This window comes from Pyrgilauda ruficollis, unplaced genomic scaffold, assembly GCF_017590135.1.
Source record: "Pyrgilauda ruficollis isolate IOZ18807 unplaced genomic scaffold, ASM1759013v1 scaffold132, whole genome shotgun sequence".
In the NCBI taxonomy this organism is placed as follows: Eukaryota; Metazoa; Chordata; class Aves; order Passeriformes; family Passeridae; genus Pyrgilauda; species Pyrgilauda ruficollis.
The window spans coordinates 140,117-161,829 of NW_024511655.1; the positions used below are offsets into that span (position 1 = coordinate 140,117).

A 21,713-nucleotide genomic window follows, 5' to 3' on the forward strand; every position below is an offset into this window, starting at 1 on the left:
TCAACTTGTGGTTAATGTAATGTGAGCCACACTATTGGTTGAGCCACAATAATAGTGGCTCAATATTTGAGTATTTCTGCTAGGTCCTCTGAGTCCATGAACTCTGCAACTTGTTTTGGTTTTCCAACAGTTAAGGGTACTTTTGCCAAAGAAATTTTGAGGATGTAGTGCCTCAGGCATTTCCACTAGAAATAGATGAGATTTTTTTGTGCCCATCACTGATGAGAACTTTGAATAAAGAGCTGCAGCCATTTCTAGACTTCAGGCATTTTGGTAGACTTCTCTTGAAAGAATTTTCCTTCTTTGACCTGAGTAGGTTTACGGAGTGTGGTTGAAGAGCTGGAATTGGAAAGAAACCAACTGCAGGAACAAATACTTTTTCTGGAAGAGCGTTGTCAGGATTTGGAAGACAGATTTCAGCTTCAGAGTAGAATGGAGGCTCTCCAGGTGAGCTTTGGAGTTGTGTAAACCTTATGATGCAAGAGTTTCATTCTGAGTTTATGTTCTTTATATCAAAGCCTACAGTAAGCCAAGCCCATCAGTTGGCAGCTGACAAAAAATGGCTGAAACCCAATTTACACTCATTAATTATGCCGTCAGACAGTGTGCACATCCTATATTATGCTTTGAGGCTGAAGCCTGTTGCTTTTGTTCAGCATGTGGAGAATTATGATTAGGATTAAGCTTTATTTGTTCTAGAAACATAGTAAAAAGACAATATGATTTTCATAATTCTTTGTGGAGGTCTTTGCCAGGAGGTCCAGAATTAGATTTGGTTATGACTCGTTTGAATTTCCCACTCCTTATATCCGTTAAGTTTCTTTTTTGTAAGAGTGTGTGTGTATTAATTTTTCATATATATATGTACACATTTTTTAGAGAAGAAACTGCTTATATAAAAATGATCCATAATTTTATGTAAATAAATACACATGCAGTATAACTCTAGATATTAGCTAGATACATAGTTATATTTTAAAACCATTCACTGAAGGCCCCACAAAGAATAGTAGAGTTCTTTTTAAAGGAAAAGTTATTTTTAGTCTTGCCTGACTGACAAATTACTGTGGTAATTTGGGAACCATATTTTCACTGAGTGACACAACTGATCTTGTACTCAAACTCTTGGTGCGTTACTCATAGTTCTTTATCTGTTAAGTTGCACGCGTATAAAGAAGAATGACTGGTTTTAAGATAAGAGACAAGCTTACATTAATTATTGAGACTCTTGTAACAAAGCCTTTCAATACAGGTAACGTTTGGTGTAGAGGAAGAAGGGCAGCTGTTGAGGGCAGTGCAGGTGTGTTCTGTCTCTTCCAAAATGCCACCTTCTGTTCGTGAAGGGTGACAAGTTTGCCACGTTTGTCCTACTTGCTGTTGATTCTGGATGTGTTTTGCTTTTGGTTGTTGGTTGCTGTTGTATTTTTTTTTCTTTTTTTTGGTGGTTTTATTTTTGAATTGGTGCAGTGGATCTGACTTAGAGTAGGAGATTTGTACTGTGTTTGAAACCTTCAAAAAGCTGTGTGAACAAAGTGAAGTTCTCTCATGCTTCTCTGGGTGTAATAATGCTCTTCATCATTGCTTTGTTGCAGAATGAAAATGAGCGTTTGCAAACTCAACTCACCCAGTTGCGCAACCAACAAATGCGAGATGTGGAAAAGCATCAAATTCTGATCTCTGGCTTGAATGAGCAGCTTAAAGGGTAAAATCAAGGTTCTTTACAATATCACACACCATTGGCTTTCTCTGCTTTAAACTTCAACTTCTAATGAGACGTATAATCTCTCAAAACACTTGAAAAAACGATTACTTGGCTCCTGTTTCTGTTTGCAGTTGTGTTATTTTTATAGTGGGAAGTTTAAGTGGAAAGTGTAAAAATAATAATTCTCTTAGTTTGGGGTTAGTAAGTTTAGAAGACTTAACGCAAGCTTTGTTTTCAGAATATCTAAATATGTATTTTCTTCTCAGATTAAGTGACAGAAATAGTTTCCTTGAAAATTCACTTGGAGAAAGAGAACAAAAACTGGCGAGCACGACAGAAAAGCTGGAACAAGTTGAAACTCTGAGGAAACTGCTTCAAGAAAAGGAGATTCTGAACAAAGAACTTGGGGAAAAGTTTGTGCATGTTGAACAAAAGGTAAGTTAAAATTATAGTTACTATTTCACATATTAGAACTGATGAGCTTTAGCCATAACTTTTGATTTGTGTCCCGACAGAATTGTTGCTGTTTTCTCAGTCTGAAAGTTTGTACTTTGTCTTTACAGTTTTGGTCATTTAATTGCTTTGCTTTAAGTTTGGTGTAAGGATTTCTTAGACCCAGCACAGCTTTGCATGAAAGTATTTACATTTTATTGGGGTGATAAGTTTTTGTTTATGAATGTAAAAGTATAAACTTCACTGTTGTGTGAACTCAGTATTATAACTGGCAACATCACAATTTTAATAGAATTCTATGTATTTCTATCACATGAACTTTTAATACTAAGCTGAATGAAGCCTTAAAGAAATGCAGTGTGTATGAAATGGAGAACATTGAGCAGAAAACAGCCATCAGTGATCTCACGGAAAGAGTTGCTACATTGAAAGAAAAGGTAATTTATAAAAATAATGTGAGAGAGGAAATTCTGTGTTCATTTTTCGTGGCCCATTTAAATGTCAGCAAAAGTGACAGCATGAGTGGCTTTAAATTTCGTACAGTGGGCTTTCTGTTTGCTAAAACAGTCTAAAGAAGAATATCTTGTGACTTGGGTACAGGCTGATTACTTTAAATGCTTGTTCTACGTGTGGGGTGTAGCTTCTCTCTCTGACCGGTATTTGGAGTGCTCTTGTAACATTATTTTCTTGCTGTTTAGACTTTGAAACAAGACAGCGTGGTGGAGTCTATGCAGCTGGACCTGGACCAGACAAACGAAGAGCTTGACAAGTTGAATTCAAGCCATTTGGAGGAGAGATCTCAACTCATTCAAGATCTGCAGAAACGTGAAAGAGAAATTGATAATCTGAAAGAAGCGCTGTCAGAAAAAGACAAGGAGATGTCTGTCCTGTCTCTGAACATGACAGAATATTCTGAGCAGGTCATGATCCTGAAGCGTCAAGTGCAATGCAAAGAGGAGGAGATGCGAGGTTTGGAAGAGGCTTTATCAAAGGCTGAACGGGAAATGCTTTCACTGAAGGAAGTACAGACGGCTGATGTGAGAGATGCCAGCGTGAAGATCTCTGCCCTTTCTGAGCAGAGTGACACCATGAGAATAGAGCTGGAGAGAGCTAGAGCTGAGAATGAAGCTAAAACCAAAGAAATTGAGGAGTTAATAAGGCAGAGCACTGAGAACAGTGTGACAATTAAGGATCTCCGCTCCGAAATCAAGGCCAGCAACGTCGCGTACCATAACAAGCTCACGGAGTGCGAGTCACAAATTGCTCTGCTGAAAGAGCAAATTACTAAATCATCTGAAAAACTGCAAGAAACAGAGGATAAACAAAGAAAAGAAATGGAATATTTGAAATCTCAGCTTGAGGAAAACAATGCTCTGAAGGAAAAATGGAACTGTTTGCTTAAAGAGAAAGAGAGCAAAGCAGAGACATTGGAAAATGAGTTAAAGTCAATTAAAGATTCATACAACAAACTGGTTTTGGAAAGCGCTAAAAAAGATGAAGAATTGGCTGAATTATCCAAAAAGCTCACAGAACACACTGACCGTAAGGAAACAGCTGAAAAAGAGTTGCAAGAGAAACAAGAGCTCATTGGTTCATTAGAGCAGAAACTTGGGGCTTTGGAGAAGCAGAACGAAGAGACTAAACTTAAATTAATTGGGGATCTGAAAGCCAAAGAGACATGTTGCCAAGAACTTAATGACCAATTAAATGAAATACATAAACAAATTAAAAAATGGGAGATAGAGACACAGGAGAAAGCTTCAGCTAATAACCAATTGCAGGCAGATCTTGAAGGGAAACAAGAAAAATTGGCAGAGCAAATAAAAGCAAATGAATATCTGAAAAAAAGTATAGGTACAATAGAAAACGAGAAGGAACAGCTAATCAGAGAAAATGAGAATTTGTCCAAACTCCTGGATGTAAAAGAGTGTGAGTTGTTAAAGAAAATCCAGGCTGTGGCAGAATTGGAAAATAAATTATCTGTTAGCACTGCAGAGTACGAAAAAGCTCTTTCAGTACTAAATTGTGATAAAAACACTCTGGCAAAAGAGATTGAACAACTGTCAGTGGTTGCCAAGCAAAAGCAAAGTTCAGTTGCAGAACAGCTGGGGGAGAAAACAAAGGAATGTAATGTGCTGGCTGAGCAGTTGTCTGAAAGCAAGGAACAGACCCAGCAGTTGCATGAACAAGTGCAATCACTGCTCATTCAGCTGAAGGAGGTTAGAGATGAAGAAGTAAAGAAAGAAGAAATGTTAAATAATAAATTATCTGAATGCAGTGGTCTAATCAAAGACCTCAGCCATAGCAAGGAAAAGAATTTACTCCTGCAGGAACAAATTCAAAGCATAACTTTGGATTTTGAAACTGCAAACAAATCTCTAGAAGAGAAAAATCTTCAAAATAATTCATTACTTAAGGAAATGGAGGAGAGTAAGCTTTGTGTTGTAGAATTGCAGGATGAAATAAAAAAACTTAAAGATGAAAAGACTAAATTAACTCAGTTGGTAGAGGAAAGAGACCTGGCTGTGAAAAGTCAGGGTTCAGAACTTGAGAAGTTTCAGAGGCAAATTTTTGAAAAAATGGAAGAAAATAAAGGGTTAAATAATCAGGTACAACTATTAAGCAAAGAAATGGAGGTGCTTAGGCATGAAAAGGAGGACTTTTCAAGGTTATTGAGTGAAAAGTCAGATGAATGTAGATGTCTCCAGTCTGAAATTGCTTCAGCAAGGCACCAAGCAGAAACATCAGTTGTAGAAAATGAAAAATTGAAAGCAGACATAGAGACAATTAGTGTTACAGTAACCAAAAAGTCAGAGGAAATAGCTGCTTTAACTTCACACCTGTCCCAACAAAGTCACAGTATTTTAGATTTGAAGGACCAAATTGACAGCCTGTTGATGGAGAAAGAAAACTTAAAAATTGCCTTTGAGGAAAAAGAAAGTCTCCTTTCTGAAAAGGAGGCTTTGATTCAGGAAATGAAAGCTAGAGTGTTAGGAGAAGAGCGATATGTGGAATTCATTGCAGATCTCCGGTACCAAATACAAGCCCTGAACTTTGAAGCCAATGATCTCAGACACGCAATGCAGGAAAAAGAAGATGAATTTAAGAGGCAAGCCCAAGAATTTAAGTTATTAAAAGATAAATCTGAAGAGTCTGATGTACTTAGGGTTCAACTGTCTGAGAATATGGAGGTTATTTCTAACCTTCAAAGCCAGCTTAAAAGCATGACAGAACAAGCATCCCAGTTGAATCACTCAATTGCAAAGAAAGATGCATCTTTAAAAGAAAAGGTAGATGAATGCACTGGTTTAAAAGCACAGCTTTCTGCCGTACAGGATTCTTGTGTTGTGCAGGAGAAGCAGTTACAGCTTTTAGCCTCTGAAGCAGAACAGCTAAAAGTACTTGTTTCAGAAAAAGAATCAGGCATCAACAGTATTTCAACATTCAGTGAGAATTTAAAGATGCAACTTCAAGAGAAAGAGACTGAGTGTGCTGTCTTAAAGAAACAGGTAGTGGAGCTGCAGGAAATGAAAGAGAATTTCCAAAAAGAAATAGAGCATCAGAAGAATGTAATAATTGAGATGAACCAGTCCTTATCAGAAAAGGAATCATCTCTTACAGAAAAGAAAAGTCTCCTCGAATCTCTGAAGGAGAAAGCAAGGAAAGATGAAGAGAAGGTGGATTTAATTTCTCAACTCCAAAGTCATGTCCATGAACTAACACAAGAACTACAAAACTCTAAAGAGCTAGTCCATGAGAAAGAAAATGCCTTTTTATCTCTTCAGGAGAAAATTGAAGCACAGTATGAGCTGAGAACTGAGTTGAATGTTGCTCTTGGGCACAAAGATGAAGTTATTGCTGGACTGCTTAATTCCTTAAAGGAGAAAGATGCCAGTGTACAGTTGGCAGAGAGCAATGTTAATGCTCTTTCTAGTGAGATTGATGTTCTCAGATCGAAATTAGTGGAAAGTGGAACAGCCATGAAAAACCTGAGTGAGGAATTTCAGGAAAAGAACAGGAATCTTGATAATCATCAGAAGAAAATTGATTCTTTGACTGTTGAGCTTGACTCTCTTAAAAATGAGCACCAAAAAGCACTAGACCAAATAAATACCCGGGAACAAGAACTCCATCAGAAAGACTTAGCTATGGAGTCTCTGCGTGTGACGTGCACTGAACAGGCTGAGAAATTGGAATGTTTGAAGTTGGAGTTCAACAACGTAAATGCCAAATCATCTCAGGACTGCCATGACAACGCACTTTTAATAAATAGTCTGCAGCATCAAGTGGAATCTTTAGAGAAAGAAAAAAAACTGTTGCAAGATGATGTTGGTAAACTGATGGCTGAAAACACACAACTTAGTGCATCTCAGACTGATTTGCAAAAGAAATTGGAAGATCTCCAGGAAGTCCATGAAAAACTAGAAACCAGTGAGAATTATTCAAGGATGCAGATAGATGCTGTCAAACTGCAGTTGAAGACTGAAAAAGAGAAGTTACAGATGCAGGTTAGTGTCAAGGGTGAAGAGCTTTCTAATTTAGAACTTAAATGTCAAACTCTAGAACTAAGTCTGCTTGAGGCAGAAAACAAATGGGTGACAGAACTTGATAAGGCAAGTTCACAAAATAATGATCTTACTGAGCAATTGAGCAGTTTAGAAAGTGAAATGAAATTAAAAGATAGCAAAATCCAGTCTTTGCAGCAAGAACTGGATCTTATAAAAGAGAAATTAACTCAGAGCTTATCTGCATTACTTAGTAGTAGGCTTTTAGGTGAAGAAAAGAAGGCACAAATTTCAGATTCTGAACTGCAGCCAACCGATAGTAAAACTCAGTTGGAAAAATTCTCCACTCTGGTAGCTGCTATTCTGAGCAAAGAAACAGAAGGAGAACGTCTGCAACTGGCGCTTTTAGAAAAACAGAAAGAAATAGACACCATGAAGGATGAATTAAGAAGTATGGAGTTGCTTGAGAAGCAGAAGGAGGTGCTGCAGAGTGACATGGAAAAGATGAAGGGTAAATACGTGTCTGAAATGGAATGTCTGTCAAAAGAAATGGTCTCACTCAAGGAAACAGTAAGCAAACAAGAGTGTCTCCTGAAAGAAAGGGAGGAGTCTTTGGCAGAAATAAATAAGCAGGTGGAATTTCTTCAGGACAAGATGAATAAATCAGAAGAAATGGTAAGAACTAGTCAAGAAAAGCTGCAGGCTGAGGGTAAAAAAGTAGCAAATCTCCTTGAAGAAATGGGGGAAAAAGATCACCTCATCGAACACTTAACATCCCAGGTCAATCAGCAGAAGGATTTAATTTCTGGTCTCAGCCAGCAAATGAAAGAAAAAGACTCTTCTGTTACCCAGGTCATGGAGTCATTGTCTAATGAAATGCTGAATTTTTCTGAAGAGAGGAGTACATTAAATGCCAAACTTGAAGACCTTGAAGCTGTTCATAATAGTTCAGTGGCAGAGCTAAACCGAGTAGTGCAGGAATTGGGGGATTGTAAGAAAGAACTGGAACATAACCAGATTATGTTAAGCGGTAGAGAAGCTGAGGTTAAAGATTTAATGAATGAAAAAGAGGAGATGAAGTGTAATCTTGAGAAAATGGGCAAGGAAAAAGAGAATCTGAAAAAGAAGCTTCAAGCAGCATTGATAGTAAGAAGAGATCTGATGCAAAAAGTTGGGAAATTAGAAAAGAGTGGACAGGAAGAAATAGAAAAAGAGCAGAAAAAAGCAGAGGAGCTGTTGAAGCAAGTTAATGAGTTAACAGACAAACTGAAACTAATTGAAGGACAAAGTAATGATTTTGAGTCTCATCTTGGAACTTTGAAACAGCAACTTTTAGAAAAAGATGCCAAGATAAGTGATCTGACCAAAACCTTATCTTCAAGAGAATCCTATTTAGAGGAACTCCAACACAGTATTGCAGAACTGAATGATGTCATAGCTGAAAAACAAAATGTTTGTGAGCAGAACCTAAAATCTTTAGGGGAGAAGGACTGTATGCTTGCTCATCTGCAGTCTGTGCTTGATGAAAGAGCAAGGGCATATCAAGAGGAACGTTCTCAGTTGCTCTTGACTCTTGAACAGGTGAAGTCTGAACTTAAAAAGAAGGAAGAATTGTTGAAAGATTCCAGTTTAGAAGAGCCTGGTTCAAGCGCTGGAGATGGGAATGAGTGTCTGAATCCCAGCAATGACGTTAATGTCATGAATCAGTTACAAAAAGAAAAAGAAGCTTTACAGAGGGAGCTTTTGTTCATGAAAGAAGATATGGAAAAATTCCAGCAAGAAAGGGAAGAGCACATGAAACTGGCAGCAGATTTTGATGATCAAAAAGCCCACCTTGAGCAGCTCAGGCAAGAGCATAAAGCTCTCTGGGAAGTTCTCCAAACAAAATGTAAAGAGCTGGGCTTTAACCAGTTAGAATGGAAGGAGCTGGTTCCATCCAAGGCACTGCTGGGAGACGAGCAAGCTGACCCAAGGAGTCTGGAATCAGACAAACCAAGAAACAAGGTTCAGGTTGCATCCTTGAAAGAGTCAGAAAACACAGTCACTTCAGTGCCAAGTGAAAACATTGAGCTAGAAGAACTAAGAAGTGCTTATGCAAAACTTCAGGAGGAAACAGAGATGTTAAGGAAAGAGCTGAGAAAAATATTGGTTGAATTCGGTGATGATAGAGAAGAAACAAACAGTTTAAAGTCTTTGAGACCGGAGGAGCAATGTCAGGGCAGCTTGTTGGAGGACATAAAGCATCTACAGAAAAAGCTGAAAGCACATCAGACTGAAACTGTAGAGCTCAAGGCAGTGCTTGAACATGTGGATGATGAGAAAAAAGCACTTATTAAAAAAAGTGAAGAGGATTACAGGATGAGCCAGGAGGAACTGCAGAGGTCACGAATTGAAGCTAAGCAGGAGGTTGCAGGAAAGAATGAGGAAATAGAAGCACTGAGATGTTCACTTACAGATTTAAAAGAGAAACTTGGTCTGGAAAAAGAATTATTAAACAAAGCCATAAAGGAGGGCCAGGAAAAAGCCCACCATTACAAAACAGCCTTTGAAGACATGAAGAGTGAAAAAGAGCAACTTCTCAGTTCTTTGGAAAGGTCCAATTTGGAACTAATTAAGATGAAAAAGGAAGTTGAACATTTCAGTGAAGAAAACAAAAATCTTGTGGCAGAGCTGCGTATGCTACGTGAGAAGGCTGAGATGAGTAAACCTGTGGTGTCAGGCAAAGAGCTTAAGGAAGAGAATGGGACTGGAAAGGAATTGGGAGAGGTTGGTTCAGAAAGTAATTCTCCTAAAGAGAATTTGGAAGGAAAAGTCACTGCTCTTCAACTATCAGAGACTGATTACTCTGGGAAAAGTAAACTGAGAGAAGCAACAGAATGTGAAATCCAGAAACAAATGCAAACAATGGAAGAGCCACTGGCAAAACCTGCAAATTTAAATGATTCCAAAGCCCAAGAGCAAAGAGCTGTAACGGAAGAGAGATCCAGAGAGCGCCTCCAAAGGAAGTTACAGGCAGCTTTAATATCACGTAAAGAAGCCCTGAGAGAAAATAAATGTCTAAAGGAACAGATTGATCAGCTGATGTTGGAAAGAGAAGAACTAGTGAACAAGACAGGAATGCTGGAGCACTTGCTAGAGCTTAGCAGAGAAAAGCAGAGTTCAAGTGCTGTGGCTCCATTGTCCGGAGAGGAGAGCCTCGCTTCGGAAAATGCGAGGCTGCTGACGGAAAATGAAAACCTCACTGCAGCCTGTGAAAGTCTGAAATCCACCATGGAGTCCATAGTTCAGGAAAAAGAGGCCTTTTCTTTCCAGTTAAATACCTTAAAAGATTCTCAGACAGTTGAATTGACAGGATGGAAGGCTAAACACAGTGAATTAAAGCAGGAGTATGAATCGCTTCTTCAGGCTTATGAGAATATCAGTAGTAAAGTGGCAGATATGAGGCAAGCCATTGATCTCAGTAGGAAAGAAAAGCAAGAGGCTGTTCAAAAACTCAGGGAAGGACAGTCTGAAAAGGAAGCTCTGCAGAAGCATTTAAAAAATCTCCTTGATGAAAATGAGGTTATTAAGAACCAACTGAAACAACTCGGTGAATCCAAGAAAATGGAGGTCGAGGAGTTGCAGAGCAAAGCAGAAAGGCAGATCCATGAGCAGGAGGCCAGGATGCAGGAACACCAGGATCGTCTGTGTGAGCTCACTGAGCAGAACCATCAGCTGATGGAGGAGAACGAGCAGCTGAAACAAACCTCTGAAAACCTAAAGCAGGCTTTAGAGAAAATTCAGAATGAGAATGATGTCCTTCATAATAACATCACTGTAACTAAAGCTGCCTTGGGAGAGCTACAGGTTCAAATGGAAGTGTACCAAAATGATACACAATCCAAAATCAGTGATGCATTATGTGAGAATGAATCACTGTTAAAGGACATTAATGTGTTAAAGAATAAACTCTCTGAAAAAGAACAAGCTGTGCTTGTCCTAGAACAAGAAAGAGAATTAATTTCAGAAAAAGCACAAGAAACTGAGAAATCTTTGCTCCACAAAACACGTTGTCTAACAAAGCTGGACACAGAATTTAAAAGTCTAACACAGGAAATTGTTAGTCTAAATGAAAAAGTTAAGATTTTAGAGGATGACAAATGCCTGTTACAGGAAGAATTAGAAAATGTACAAGAAAGTTCTTACAAAGTAAAGAGTGAGAGAGAATTTCTTGAAACAGAATTGCTTAATCATGTAAAAAAAGTTGATCATCTTACTGATAGGATGAAATCAGCACAGGTACAGAATAACTTGCTGTTACAGCAGCTGGAAGAGTTAAAGGCAGAAAAATCTAATGCGGTCAGAGAAAAGGAAGAGCAGCAGCTCCATCTTGTAAAGATATTTGAGGAAAAGGTGAAAAGTGCTCAGAGGGATAATAATGGTACTAAAAACAAAACTAAAGAATTGCAAGAACTCTTAAAGGAGAAACAGCACGAGATAAACCAATTGCAAAAGGATTCTATAAAGTTCCAGGAACTGATCCTGGATTTGGAAAGATCTGTGAAATTGTCACAGTCAAAAAATGAAAAATTGGAAAAGGACTTAAGTAATGCGTCAGAAAAGCTGGCAGAATCAAATGATGAAATACTTCATCTCAAGGGAGAGCTTACTGCACAGATGAACCTGTTGGATCAGTCAAAGAGGGAACTGGACAGGCTTAAAGATGAGAATCTAAACTGGAGGAAAGAACTTCAGAAGAAGGGAGATAAACTGCAGCTTCAAAAGAGAGGATACGAGAGAGAATTGGAATTTCATCTCCAGCAGCTGAAATTGCTTCACAAAAGTGAAATTTCGAACCTGGAGGAAAGACACGGTGCACTCGAGAGAGAAAAAGATCGGGCGATGGGTGAGGTTCAGGGTTTGCAGGAGGAAGTCAGCACAAAGGACTCTCAGAACAAGCAGCTGCAGGCAGAGCTGAACGCAGCTCTGGCACGGCTGGCTGCTTTCACAAAGTGCATGTCCTCCCTTCAGGATGACAGGGACAGGGTCATCACTGAGATGAAAACCTGGGAAACGCAGTTCAAGGAGGCCATCCAAAACAAGGAGAAACAGCTGGAAGACAGTAACAAAAGAATAGCAGCCTTGCAAGATGAATTGAAAGATAAAATGACTCAGATTCAAGAACTAAATGTCAGATATTCTGTGGTGGAGGAAACAAAGGATGAACTGTACTTGAGGCAAAAATCTGTTGATATGCAGCGCTATGAAGAGCTCTGCAGGATAAAGGAAGAAAATACATTCTTTTTTAACAGACAGCAAGAGCTGGAGAGTGTTCTTCAGTCCAAAGAAGAAGCTTTGCAAGCACTCCTGAAAGAAAATAATTCTCTAAATCATCTCATAGAGAATAGTAAGAGTGCAGGAAGAGAGATAAAAGCTTTGGAAAGTAATTTTACAAGACAGGAGCAAGAATTGCAAGAGCTTCTAGCAGAGAAGGAAAAAATGAATGCTGAATTGCAAAAGCAGATGACTATTTCTGAGCAAATGAAGATCATGCTAAATAATAAAGACAAAGAAATTTCCTTGCTCATTTCTTCAAAAGGGGATGAAATTTCAGACTATCTGATTCAGATACAGACTCAACATAGGAATCAGATTAAAGAGTATGAACTTCAGATAAGGTCTTTGCAGATGGAGAGACAACAAGCTGAGGAGTCGTGTCAGAGGCTGGAAAACGAGCTGAGAAATCTCCAGGTGAAAGCAGAAAGAGCAGATCAGGAGAAGGCTGTGATTGCCAGTGAAATAGATGCCTTTAAAAAATCCATGTCATCCCTCCAGAATGACCGGGATGATCTTTTTACCAGATACAAGGAGCTGGAACATCTTCACCAGGATGTCTTAAACCAGAGGGACAGTCTCCTCGTTGGCAGCACAAGTGAGACTAATTCTTTGAAGCAGGAGTTAAGGGTCCTCCTCAATCGGATAGATGATCTGCATTCTGAAAATGCAATGCTGAGTGCACAGCTGATAAAATACAGGGAAGATCTAAACCAGGTTTTATCTCTGAAAGACCATCAGCTGAAGGACTTACTTAAGCAGAAATTGGAATGTATTAAAAGCCTTGAGCATGAAAAATATGATCTTCAAAAACAAATAAAAGAGATGCAGCTTTCCACTGAACTGCAGAAGGGGGCTGCTGTGGCACTGGAACATGAGAATAAAAAATTGGCATCTAAAGTAAGTGATTTAGAATCTCTAATTGCATCACTAAACAAAGAGAAACTTGTTTCTGAATCTGGAGAGAAGCTGCTCAGTAGTGAGAGTATTCAGAAAAAAGAATCCAATGGGCGGCATGGAGGAAAGCTTCAGAAAAAGGTTCAGGAGCTCCAAAAATCCAGAGGCAGAAATGCAGATGAGGAATACAGTGGGACTCTCTTGACACTTGAGGATGGAGATAAACCTAATGCTTCTGCAGAGAAGATGCTGCTTGAAGTTCAATCTCAAAACAGGGAGCTGAGATCCCAAAATGAGGCCTTTGGGAAAGCAATGACTGCTCTGCAGAACGACAGAGATCGAATCATAGAGGACTTCAAAGTTCTTCAGAGCAAATACACCTCTGAGCTCAAGACCGAAAGAAAAAAAGGAGATGAACTTGCAGCTGAATTGGAGGGATTTAAATCCCATCTCATGAGTATCCTCAAAGAAAACTCTCTTCTGCACGGGGCTGTCCTTGATGCTGCAGGCCAGGTTACCCTTGCTCAGGTGGCTGACGACATTGGAAGTGTCTGTAGGACTTTGGTCAGTCGGGAGCTGGAGGTGAGCAGGCTCTCAGCCGAGTGTGGGAATTATGTCCAGCAGATGGAAGCGTTTGCCAAGGCCATGGCCAGTCTCCAGGATGACCGAGACAAATTGCTGCAGGAGCTCAGCCATCAGAAGGTAACTTCTGAAGCTAAGCAGGGCACAGCTTCGTTTCCCATTGATTGCAGCAGCATCAATGAGAAAAACACTGTTAAAAAGAGTTTGGATGTGCCTCAGAACAATGGGGAAACTTTGGTAAGTTGTAATTAGCCACATGGCTCTGTAATTTTGTTCTTTGTGAAGAGAATGCTCAGAGACATGTTGGATTCTGGAGTTTAACTTTGTAGATTGTGTGAGTGCTGAGATAGCACTGTGTGCCCAGAGGAGCTGTGTTTACAATTTTGGGAGTTAAGGTAATTACCCTGTTAAACAAAGCAAATAGGGAAAACCTTTGTCTGTAATCAGAATTTTAATTCTAATCAGACTTCACCCATCTAGTTTTCATTCCAGTTCACTAATGATGTTTATTAAACCTAGGCTAAAGAAGGAGCCAGCCTTGCAGCTGTGGAAATATCCAAACTGAAGACCAAGGTTGATGATTTGGAGAAGGCTTTGCATCAGACAAAAGCCTTCCAGGCAGAAACCGAGAGAGAGATCACATCATACCAGAACGAGCTGGCTGGATTAAGGTATAACAGTGCAGCTTTATACTCTTCATTGATTTGTATAGAATACAGAATTAATTAACATCTGGTGTTTTATGTTCAGAATGGAAAAAAACCTCCTCCTCTCCGAGTCCCAGGCACTGAGGAATCAGTGTCAGATCACAGTGGCTGAGAAGGACCGGCAGATTGCAGAGCTCCAGAGGCTGCAGCAAGACTTGGTTGGGAAGAAGTCACTCCCTGCTGGCAGCAGTTACCCAGTCAAGGTAAAAAATGGAATGCAGCAGGAGTGTAAAGTGGAAGGTAGCAGCTTATTGTCTGAAATTTGCAGCCTGCTTCTCCAAAGAGCAGTCTATAGTAATTCTGTAAGTTATTGTCTTAAATTAGTTAAATCCAGAATATAAAAGGAAGAAGTTGAAAAAAAAATAAAATGGGTTTATTTCTTTCAGATTTATTATGGCTGTAACCCATTTTCAGGGACAGGCTTTTCAAGGGGATTGAAAAAGAGCTTGGTGGTTTACATGGACAGCAGGTTTCACAGTTTGTATAGTTGATGCAGAGGGGTTTTAAACACCTAATGAAGTTCATTCTTCAGAGCCTAAATCCATGTAGATTACTGCAGATTGAACTAGGACCTAACTGGGGGAGAAGGGGGAATGGAAGTGTTCTTGTCCTTCCCCTGAAGCAGCTGGAGCTGGCTTCTGCCAGGAACAAAATCCTGGATTTAGAAAGGCAGCAGCTGACACCCAGGCTGGCAAATGCTCTTTTGTAGACTGTCATGAAGGATTCAAGGAAAGTGCTGTTTTAGAATAAGATTCATATTTACCTTTTCTGTGCCCAAGGGAGGAAGCAGTATTCATTTTAATTTCATTAAAACCAGCATTTTAGTTGCTGAAGTTTGTATGCTGTTCATTTTCTGAGATTACAAGCATGAGTAAGAGCTATTGACCAGTAATGTCTGTGGGTAATGGAGTATTTTATGTGGTAAAAACATTTTATTTCATGATTGGATGGGTGAATAGATTCCATAAAGCATTAGAGATGGCACATATCCCTCTCTTGTTAGAGATTAATATCAAAATGTTGAGCTGCCAGAGGCAAAGAAGGCCAAAGCTGTAAATTGGTAATACATTTTTCTTTTCAAAATGAATTCTTTTGGCTTTAAATTAGTATTTACAAAACAGCTGTTCTACAAGTCATGAATACAAGACTTTATTAGCTTGAAAATAAATTTTGAAAGGTGTTTTATATAAATCTTTTGCTATTTTTCCCCTTTTATTTTTGTGCTTCACATTATTTGCAAAATAAAAATCAGGTTGGGTTGCATTTTTGTGGTAATTTTTTTTTTTAAAATACAAGTATTAACACTATATGGATAGAAAAATCTAGTATTTCAAGTAGTAAAAATCTTGTATTTATTTATTTTCAAGTTGGTATTAAGTTGTGAAAAGAAAATAACGTGAAAAGGGAATTCTGTAGGGTGTATTTAGTGTTGGGGTGTGGATTATTTAGAGAACTCCTGTACCATTTACCTTGAATATCCTGATATTTTTAAGGCTTTGGAAACTGCCTCCCTTGCTGGAAGTGCAGATGGAGCAGAGGAAATCAAACGTGTCCTGGCTGAGAAGAACCAGCTGCAGACTGAGCTGCAGCGCTGCCTGCAGGAGATGCAGCAGAAGGACCTGCACTTCCAGCAGATTAACTCCAAGGTAGCTTGGAATTAATTAATCAGCAGCTCTGATCCTGAAAAGCTCATGTGAATCTGGGCTGGCCTCATGTTGGAATATTGCTGAAGTGGTGGTGTCTTACATGGCTGAATGGTGTTCTGCTTTGAAATGTAGATATTTTAAAAGAGCTTAGCCTGGACATTCAAATTAAATGCCAGTTTTCCTTCAGCCAGGCTTTTCTGACTTGGTGTTTGTCTGAGAGGTTTATTTGACTCTGCATTCTGAAGACATTGGTGAACCTCTGAACTTCTACTCACAGTCAAATATTTTTCATTAGAGTCAGAAACAGATGTCTGTCTTAGCTGGAACGAGATTTCAGCTGCTGGTTTAGGTGTACTGATGGCAGGGGAAATCACTGCTCAGCTTTCATTTTTCCTCTGCCCATAAAACATCTTAAATCCCAACTGAAATATGACCTTGCCAAAAAGTGGATGCAATTTTGAAACAGCAGATCTCAAATCTTCAGGGATTTCCTGGGAGAGCTAATTTTAATGACTTCAATGTGAATTTCTCTTCAGGTTGTGCAGTCAGCAGAAGAGAATGCTGTCCTTTCTGCCCAGCTGAAGACTCTTTCCCAGACGCTGAGGGACAACCAGTTTCATTACACTGATCTGCAAAATCGTTACCTCAGGCTGGAGAGGGAATATCAGGCAATGCAAGTGACATCTTTCCAAGGCTCAGTCCAGGTAAACAGATACATGGAAAGGTTCTTAGGTTTCTTCCTTTGGTGCTTACACTTCTCTGGTTTTCTTGCTAAAAATGAAATAAAGTACTTTTTGTTGTAGTGACCCAGTACTTTTGGTGGCCTGTGACTCACGATAACTGTCCTTATTGTTGTTAAGCTGGTCTAATTTGACTTTTTATTTAAGGAAACAGTTTTACATATTTTTTTTTGTTTTGAAACATCCTTTTTGAGTTGGGCTGCAGCTGGCAGAGATAACTGGATCATCAGTGCTCAGTGGATCAGGAAATTTAGTGATAATTTCACATCAGTTGTAGATCATTTCACAATGCTTGAGTAATATTTTCAGAAGTGAGATCTGCATCACCAGTTCAGCATTTCTGTACCTTTGCCAACACCTCATACACATCTCTAAGATTATTATTTGGGGTTGGAACTTCATGATTTCTAAGATCCCTTCCAACCCAGTCTTTTATGATTCATCATTATTCCTTTATTCTTAAAAAGCATTCCTGTACTGCCTTGGTTATTTATTAACAATCATTAAGAGAACACCCTGAAATAGCCTATGAATACCTAGAGAAAACAACCCTTGCTCTCCATAAATGGAAATAAATCCAAACAAGAACTGTAAATTAAGAATAAATTAATAACTGCCTTGCTTCTAGAATTGTGGATGTGTAGATGCATTTCTTTCCCCTCAGACATTGTTAAGAGATGGAAATGAAAATATTAAGTGGCAGAAATAATTATCTGTTCCACTGTTTTTTGGTGCTCATGGCTTCTGTAATTGAAATAAAGACTTTTGGCAAGTAGAAAAATAGTCACTTGTTCATTTTTTGTTTTTTTTTTCCTTAATATTTTCTAGGATGAAACCAGAACAGAAGTTCCCCCTGGAGCACCACAGGAGAGATCTGGGATTATTGTGGAGATAGACAATATGGAGCTAAATGAGCTCAGGAAAAGGTCAGCACTCAGAGCATGTATTAGCAATATTATTTTCCTGACAGCTGTGTTGTGAGTGTGAAAGTAATGCTTTTCTATCCCTCTGAGGCATTTGTGTGGAGATGGAGAAGGAGTGGATTTACAGTGGATTACATGAATCATAAGCCATATTCTTGAATTGTTATCATCTAGTATTACTTGTGGTTTGTATCTGTACATAAATATACTGATTATTGGTGGCTTTATCTCAATATTTAAGCTGAAGCATCTCATTATAATTAAGTCTGTCACTAAAAGAAAGATCTCCTATTAAAAAGAGAACAAGTAAGTAATTCTTTGGGTCCATAAAACATTGATTTCAAATTTTATTTTGTCCCAGGCTTGCAGAGTCTGAGCAGCAGTATGAGTCAGTGCAGCAGAGTCTCTCCCAGCTCACAGAAACACTGGCAGAGGAGAGGAGGAGGAGAGAAGCTGCAGAAGAGGCTCTTGGACTCTCTGAGGAGAGAAGTAACAGGTAAAACACAGACTGTTTGCCTTTTATTTTCTGTGAGATTAGTGAGAGGTTTTCCTGTGGGTCTTTGATTTTTTTGAGATACTACTACTATTTCTAATAGTACTAAACAAACCTGTGTGTGAGCCCACAGTGCCCAAAGTAGTGAAAATCCTACTGTTAAAAAGCTGAGTAAAACACTAGATCAAGAAAGTGTTATAGGCTTTGGGATTTTTTTAAAATTTACTTTCATCTGTTAGACTGTTCATCTGTTAGTAGTCAGTGCTATTTCTTTTTTTCGAGGTTAGGGAAACAATTTCCCATATAACAACTTCAGTAGAGCCACTGGTTAGATTGAAAATATTATTATGCACCTACATAAATAAAGGGTCCCTCACTACCATCACCTGAAAATCACTGTTCAGTCAGCTGGTGATGATGGAGATTAATTCTGAATAAATGAAGCACCTTGAGAGTAGATTGTAAATGGAGACTGAAAAAGACCTGGCAGGATAAAGTGAGTCAGCATTTTGTGGGGACCTTCCCTTAGTCATTTTAATATGCAAAATAATGGCTTTTGTGTCAATTCAATACTTAAAAGAGGAGATAATTCAGCAGTACATGTGTCTGTGCCTTGAATTTTCTTCTAGATTTGAAGTAGGCAGTTACAGGTCTGTCCCCAGTGACTACACTGTCCAGATGGAAGATGAGGAGGAGAGGGAAGCCTTAATTATCAATCCCAGTGAACACGTTGTTGTGAGAAAGGTAAGGGAATGAAAGCCTTTAAAAACCCTCAGCTCCTTAAAGGTGGTGGAAAAACATCCTTCATTTCTTTCTGTTGGGGCTGTGAGTCCAAGACCAGCAGCTGTGTGAGCCGTGCCAGAACACACACTGCATATGTCCAGGTTAAAAACTGTATGTAATCATATTTATACTACATGTGTGGCCATTAAATAAACTGTGTCTGCATTTAATTATGCATGCCCAAAATGCAGTATGCATGTTGGTGTGTGGAGCTGCATAATACACAGCTTGGATTCATTCCTTCCCCTCTCATTAGTGCTGGGTTTGGGGCCTTCAAATCATCTGTGCTTTGGTATTTGGCTTCGCTTGTGTTTTGGGGTCAATTGCTGTGTCAGAGACAGAAGTTTGTAGTGCCTCAGAAATCCAGGCTGCAGGGGAGCTGTTCCTTGTTTGTATTCCTGATTCTTCCTCTGCTAACTTTTGTCTCTTCCTCAGATGAAAGGAGGAGCCCTTTCCTTGCGCCGCTGGCTCCGGGGGCGAAGCCTTTACTGCTCCAAGCTGCTGACGGCCCGAGCCAAGTCCCGCTATTTATTCCTCACCTACCTGGTCACACTACACCTCCTTGTTGTCCTGTGCCTCGCTGGTGTGCTCTGAATCCACTGCCCTCCACGGGTGGCTCCTTTCCCTGCGGGCAGTGCCAGTCCCAGCCCCGAGGCTCCTCACATGCTGCTGTTCTGCTATGCACTGGACACAGTTGTACAAATCCCTGGGACACTGCACCGAACCTCGAGCTTCTCCAGTGAAATTCCTGCATATCACACTTGCTCCAAAGTTGACTTGAATTGCTCTTTTACAGTGGGATATTATATTTGTAAGGAGAAAATATTCCCCTCTGCCCTATAAGGAAACTGCTGCATACAAGTTATTTAATATCGTTTGTGGGTACATAATGGTTGATTACTACTGAATGGGTTGTAAATGATATCTTTTCTATACAAATTTTATTTTAAGAGTTAAACTATAAATTCTAAAGGAATATCAGACTATTACTGTATATTGGCTTCTTGATTATGACAAGAAGTTTTATGGAGTGCAATAAAGGAAGAACTACTGGATTTTTGATTTTTTTTGGTTGGTTAGGTGGTTTTTCTTTTATTTGGCTGGAAATAAAAGAATTAAGAAGGTTCTTTCCCATGAAGTTTGTAAAGAACTCAAGATGCACAGATCTGTGTGTGGTAATGAGGTAAGCTCATGATTAAAGATTCAGTAAAGATTCACAACTGAGGTGACATAAATATTTCCAGCTTCTTATATTTTTGTATTTTTTTTTTCTGTAACTTGTGGGGGGTTCAGTATTTTTTAAATTTACTTGCACTTTTCTTGCAAGTAAATTTAAAAAATTTAGTTACTGCCTGTCTTGCAGGCAAAATGTTACTCAGCTGCAGAACGTGAAATTCAGGCTTCTAAAGACACAACCTCACATATTTTACATGTTTCAGCTTCAAGGTACAAATCAATAAATTCAGCTAAGAATCTTGTGGGAAAAGGAAAACCCAGTGAATATGGAAAAGGAAGGATTCCATCGGTTTTACTGATGAGCAGAAACAAGGTTGACTTGGAGATATTTTAGTGAAGTGATTTATCTGCTAAAGAGGTAGTTACTGCTGCAGGTAAATACTGTAAACCACCTTCTTTTGATGGTATTTAATATTTCTTAGTCTGGTAAAGGTGTGGATTTTTATATAAATCAAATATATTCTGCTAAAATTTTTTTATTTTTTTTTTAAAGAGTGATGGTTCATCTCCTTTGAGTGGCTGATTCAGTCCCTATGTTCAGCCCTGGTGTCACCCAAATACTGAGATAACTCATAAACACCAGGTACAGTAGGAACATGAGTACTGATGATGCTGACTTCCCTTCCCAGCCTGAAAATGGGTGTTAGCAGAATGATAATGAGCTTTTCTTAGCTAAGTATGTTACAATGAAGCAGAATGTTTTCCAAAGGCAGCAGTGGCCCTTCAGTCCTTCCAGTCTTACTCATCCAGTATGAGGGATTTTTGATCTGGGGGGAGAAAAAACAACCCTCTGTCCTGAGGCTAAATGAGTGGGAAGGGATCCAGAGGTGTTTGAAATTCTGTCCTGCTTTCTTCAGGCCTTCGTGCTGTCGCTGTGATAAGCACAAACTGGAAAAAAAAGTCAAATGGCTTGACTTATAGATATCCTGTGAACTCCATTCCAGAAGCTGATGAAAATGTATTGGGAGGTGAGCTCATGTCATTTATGAGCAGCTTCTCCTGGATAAGTATTGCCCTGAGTGTGCTCATGCTATAGTTCATGATTTAAATGCTTGACTTGACTTGCTGTGAGATCGAGCAAATTGAGGAAATTTGTTTAAAATTCTCTGCCTTCAAATTCCAGTGTCTCAGCTGATGCAATTCCTGATGTATTTAAGACCTGAATTTCCCTCTGGTTTGTGGTGTTGGAGCCAGAGTCTGGGTGCAGTGCTGTGATGTTGGATACTGCTGGTAAATAATGGGTTTATTGCAGTCCAAAACCTTTTCCTGAGGGTTTTTGGAGAAAATAATTCATGGCAATGTGAATTAATGTTCAAACCCACCAGCTACTATAACTAAGGGACAAACATTCCCACATTAAAGCTCTTTCCAAATTTATGTGATAAAATCCATTTTTGCCTTGTTAGGGACAAGAACTTTGCTGGACAAGTGCTGCTTTTCATTCCTTTCCCATTTCTGAAATACCTTTCCTTACAGAGTGAAGTTGCCAAAGAAGGGAAAATAAAATCTTTCCCTTCTTTCAATTGCCTAAAGAGGCAGTTTTCTAGTCCTGAAAATAGCCCAGGGATCCATAATGGGTCCTGCCCTTGGGGAGGGTTTTGCCATGAATTTCAGGGAGAGCAGGACTTGGAGGTGTTGGCCAGCTCCTGAAGCTGAGGTGTTCCTGTGCCAGCTGCCTTTTGTTCTTTTTCCCAGAACAGCCACTTTCATGGAGCGTTTGCCACTTCCATGGA

General features: G+C 39.2%; 1 protein-coding gene across 4 annotated transcripts in view; it reads left to right on the forward strand.

The window, feature by feature from the left end:
- Positions 1 to 19,799, forward strand: part of LOC121349087 (golgin subfamily B member 1-like) — a 32,660-nt gene extending 12,861 nt beyond the window's left edge. For 2 of the 4 annotated variants that reach the window (XM_041459176.1, XM_041459179.1), the window contains 14 exons: positions 317 to 447; positions 1,253 to 1,300; positions 1,593 to 1,702; positions 1,969 to 2,137; positions 2,488 to 2,592; positions 2,854 to 13,689; positions 13,972 to 14,123; positions 14,203 to 14,362; positions 15,653 to 15,805; positions 16,342 to 16,509; positions 17,374 to 17,471; positions 17,830 to 17,964; positions 18,591 to 18,705; positions 19,180 to 19,799. In XM_041459176.1, coding sequence (XP_041315110.1) covers positions 317 to 447; positions 1,253 to 1,300; positions 1,593 to 1,702; positions 1,969 to 2,137; positions 2,488 to 2,592; positions 2,854 to 13,689; positions 13,972 to 14,123; positions 14,203 to 14,362; positions 15,653 to 15,805; positions 16,342 to 16,509; positions 17,374 to 17,471; positions 17,830 to 17,964; positions 18,591 to 18,705; positions 19,180 to 19,338 — 12,539 coding nt within the window. In that variant the 3' untranslated portion in view covers positions 19,339 to 19,799. The remainder of the gene's footprint in view (positions 1 to 316; positions 448 to 1,252; positions 1,301 to 1,592; positions 1,703 to 1,968; positions 2,138 to 2,487; positions 2,593 to 2,853; positions 13,690 to 13,971; positions 14,124 to 14,202; positions 14,363 to 15,652; positions 15,806 to 16,341; positions 16,510 to 17,373; positions 17,472 to 17,829; positions 17,965 to 18,590; positions 18,706 to 19,179) is intronic. The other 2 variants (XM_041459177.1, XM_041459178.1) reach the window with 2 other exon arrangements.
- Positions 19,800 to 21,713: the final 1,914 nt, after the last annotated feature.